At 43.7% G+C, this 4,461-nt stretch overlaps 1 protein-coding gene across 1 annotated transcript; it reads left to right on the top strand.

Moving 5' to 3' along the window:
* The first annotated feature begins 948 nt into the window (after nt 1-948).
* LOC148025274 (uncharacterized) lies at nt 949-3,695 on the top strand. The gene is made up of 3 exons (XM_087692276.1): nt 949-1,386; nt 2,427-2,848; nt 3,559-3,695. Exons 1-2 carry the CDS (start codon nt 1,027-1,029, stop codon nt 2,820-2,822), a joined length of 756 nt encoding a protein of 251 aa, XP_087548402.1. The 5' UTR covers nt 949-1,026; the 3' UTR covers nt 2,823-2,848; nt 3,559-3,695.
* The last annotated feature ends 766 nt before the right edge of the window (nt 3,696-4,461 follow it).

The raw sequence follows: 4,461 nt of genomic DNA, 5'->3' as shown, positions 1-4,461 counted from the left end.
AAGATGAGGATAATATCCTAGTTACAATTTGGGCACACCCCATTATGGATGAACAATAAGGAGGAATCACTTTACATGGATGCCTTCACCCAACTACATCACTTGGAACTCTTCCTATGTGACAAGAATTTAAAAACTTGGAATTTTGGTGCTTACATCCTTGTAGCCCCAACACTTTAGGTCTAGCTCATATTATTGGCTAGAGAAAAAGATATACTTGGAGCAGCAAAACTTTTTTCTTGATGAAATGGATCTATAAATTGGATTTTCTTGAAGCAAGGATTATCTAAAAAATTTCTTGGAAAGAAGGAGACCTCCATCTATGTGGGAAATTTGCATGGTATCACCCTAATAACTATCATATAAGGATTCTTACAATGTGCATCCAAGGAAACCATGGGCATCAAAATGTTGGATTCCAATGAATGTATGACTTTGCTTTCCTAGTCGGGAAAAAAATCTGCCAAACAATCCCCCAAACCTCAAGGATGAAAATCTAACTCCTACATAATTGGCTTGAGAGTCTACATACACATAGATACTTGTGAGCAACAACAACAACCACTCTAAAGCACTCATATGCATGTAAGTATTCACATACACATGGGAACAACACGTAAAACGCACTCCCAGGCATGCACCAAAGTCAAGGTGGGGTATCATGCTTGACAAAGCAATATTTGTTGTGGATAAAACCTCACACAAACACGTGTGTGTGTGTGTGTGTGTACATATATATATATATATATATATCGAGAGAGAGAGTCCATGCTTGGAGGTTGATGGAGGAATGGAGGGGTCGTGCAGGAGAGCAGCAAGCGGGTCGTTGGGGGACCGCGGGGCAACGTGCGTGAGAGAGAAAGAGAGAGAGAGAGAGAGAGAGAGAGAGTCTTGGGGACCCCGATGATCCATAAGTACGCCATTAACAAGTCAAGTCAAATAGCAATTAGGAGGAGTAAGAAGATGCGGTGCGACAGGCAAGCTGCCCTCTCTCTAACTAGGCCCCTGGAGAGGGGTATGAATTGAATGGCTGCTAGTAAATTAGCAGCCATCCATAATCTCAACAACCATAATAATCATAGTCATCATCAAGAGCATCAACAGCATCAGCATGAGAATTGTGACAAGTTGGATCATGATGAAGCCCTGCAGCAGCTGCACCACCATGAGGCCCTTGTCTTGAACAGGAAGAGCACGCTTGCCCGGCGCACCAGCGGCCTCATCTCCCTTTATGCCACCGGGGCTCTCACCGAGCACAGGATCACCCTCGAGGACTGGACCCGGCAGTTTGCGACCAGCGAGAAGAAGCTTGCCCGCAAGCTCGCCATCTGCAGCAGCTCCAAGTCTGATCTCTACCAGATCTTGGGCCTCTTCTTTGTGTTTCAGGCAATGTTTGGGACACCTTTTTTTCAAGGATATGCATGTGTGCCCCCATCTTGTGACAGCATATATAATTGTCTAAAGTGGTGAAGGACAAGTAGTTTTCGAAGACCATGATCATCATTGGGAATTGAGCTGCATGTTTTGATCCAATGTGTTTCCGTGACTTGCTTAACAAAATCACCGCCCCTCATCATTTATGACTTGATCTTTCAGTATAACAGATAATTGGATGTTGAAATCCTCAAAATGGTCACAGTTGATCATGCGCTAGAATATATCATCTGGATGTTGAACCCATCCAAGACTGATCAGGCATTTGGATTTCAGTCCATTTGATCAGTATGGCTGTGACTATTTTCCGATATTGGTCCTACATATATTTGAATTTCTTTCCTTTCTAGGCTTCACAGTCCTTTCTGATCAGAGTTGTGTTTTATGGCTCTGTTTCATTGAACGTCGCCAGATGTTGAGCATATGTTGGAAAGAAATGGTTGTAAAATGACATGAGATTCATCACACAGCTGCAAAGCTTTTCATGATCTAGGAGTATTTTGCACTTTATTCATGGAATCGCTCTTCCAGGCAACTGATTACAATTTTCAGCAGAAAATCCATTCCATAGAATGAAAATGGTTGCATTTCCCTATATATTATTGCTGGATAACAGAGGCCCAGCCGCTGTGGCACAAATGGTTGTATTCCCCTATATTATTGCTGGATAGCAGAGGCCCAGCCACTGTGGCACACACCCTAACCAGTTAATTGCAGTCTACAACACATCATACCTTGCTGAGACTAGTACACAGATGACATTTTCAAAAGTGATGCTGAAACCTAAATTAGGTACCATTGATGTGGATGGAATTCGATTGAAACAAAACCATGTTTTCCATTTCCAAAATGGTGAAAGTGTTTTGGAGATCTTTCATGGCTGACAAACCGCAATTTGAATTTGTTTTTGAGAGTTTTCATGGATGCCAAACCTCAGGTTTGGAAATGACCTGCACTGCCTGATGCTAACCTTTCCACAACACTGATTCCAGGGTGTCATCGTCACCGCCGTTGCCCAAGCCAACCAGCTGCGCTGCCACAACTGGGGTATCGTCTTCTCACTATCTGCCATCGTCTTCCTAGCGACCCTCGGTGCAACCGTGCAGAAGCTCAGAGAGCTTCATGAATACACCAAGCAGTACCTCTTCGAAGAGGCATTCTCAACCTCTCTGAGCAGCAGCATTGAGAGCCTGAAAGAGGAGGGGATCGAGTTCGATTTGGAAGGTGGACAACCCCGCCTTAGGCACAATATCTCCTTTGGAGACGAGGGTTTCTGGAACGTGTGGGTACACAGCTACGCTGGCGCTGTTCTCTTCGTGCTCTTTGTCTTTTCGGGGATCGTTTTCTTGGCTGTTCCTCGCATCTTGTGCAATCCTGGTCGGGATTAAGGACGGAATGATGAAGATGATCTCAGGTACAATTCTCTTCCCTCTCTCATTGTCTCTCCCTCTATCTTTCATTTTTGAGGTCACTGGATCTGTGTAACTTCAAAATGTTATTCATACTGCAAGTGAGGAGAGTTGATGATCTGCACACAAGGTCCATTAAAGAAAAAGACAGTTCAATACTGAGAATCAATGTTGTGAATTTAAAGAGGTCACTGGATATGTACCAAAACGGTATCCAGAGTGCAATCAGTTATCCCGGGGACACACTTTCTCAGCTAGCTGATCATCTGAATCTAAATCAGATGGCATTTGGCAGTTGCATGTGTTACTGACCCTGATCATTCATTTCTCATCAATCCCTGTATAATTTTCAATACCTTATTTATCATATCAAGTCCAGTCCCAGCTTCAAAACAAGCATTGAAGTGTGCATAACCTAAGTCACACAACATAAATTGAAGTTGAAGCATATGATGCCAGCATTGCAGCCAACCTGCCTGTTAATCAAGGAGCATGTTCATCTCACCAAGCACAAAAGAGCGGAGCATGCAACAAGCAAGACAGCGGTGCCATCCTTTTGAATTGTACAAAGGCAGAAGACATGAGTACTGATCCTCATTAATGTGGATGTTGTCGCTTGCTTGTGTCACATGGTAATGAATGAATTGTTATACAAATGTAAGACGGTACTGATCCTCCATTATGATTGTGCATGGGTGGCAATGGGATGGATTAGGCGGTGGCATCAAACACGAGACGGTACTGGTGAACAATACAAGCCAAGTGCTGAAGGTGAGAGCCAAGATAGGGTCTGTATATAGCCCGGAGCTCTATACCATGGAACCCAACTCGGAGAGGAGGCTGAAGACCACTGAGATCCCAGCTCGGAACTACAGGTATGTGGTGTATGCGGTGCAGGAGCGGCCGCCGTCACCATCGCCACCATCCATGCCCCCCTCCACTGACCTTTATGATGACGACGAGCACATTGATATGCAGGCTTCTGCATCATCCTCATCAGAACTGCATCCAACCTTCAATGAAGAGAATGCCAGTGTTGCCACCAGAGACAATCCCACCTTTGAGGAGAATGTCACTGTTGACACCAACATCAAAATCTCCATGGATCACCTTGCTGACTATGGCCGCATCATCATTGAGCATTCCCCATCCGGGCATTACCGCCTCAGGTTTGAAGAAGAGAGATTTAAGCGTTAATATAATAATTATACACCCATCATCTTGTCTTATCCCATCATCTCATCCCCCACAACATTTGATCATCAGCATACTACTTGCTTGAAGCTCGGCATCATGGTTACTACTAGCGCTATATTGGTGTATAATTCGAGCCTAAAGTCGGTACCTTATGCAATGGCCTCCTATGAACCTTACCTTGAGGTACCAAAATTTTGTTGGGTTTTCATGTTTTATAACATTCTTCTGCCTTTTCTTGGTGGTTCCTTGCAGAAGCCTTAATTTATTACTCATTCCATGATCCTTCAAAGGTAAAAGCAAACTAGAGTGCCATAGATCATAGCATACGTTAATATTGGGATATAGTTTTCCCACCACTTATAAGAAATAAGCCATAAGCACAAAGATTAAGGTTTTCCTTGCAGTTTAGAATGTCTTGAAG

The sequence above is a fragment of the Lygodium microphyllum genome, chromosome 14, assembly GCF_053477565.2.
Source record: "Lygodium microphyllum isolate KBCC chromosome 14, Lygodium_microphyllum_v1.1.10, whole genome shotgun sequence".
NCBI lineage: Eukaryota > Viridiplantae > Streptophyta > Polypodiopsida > Schizaeales > Lygodiaceae > Lygodium > Lygodium microphyllum.
This window is presented reverse-complemented; position numbering and strand designations above follow the sequence as displayed.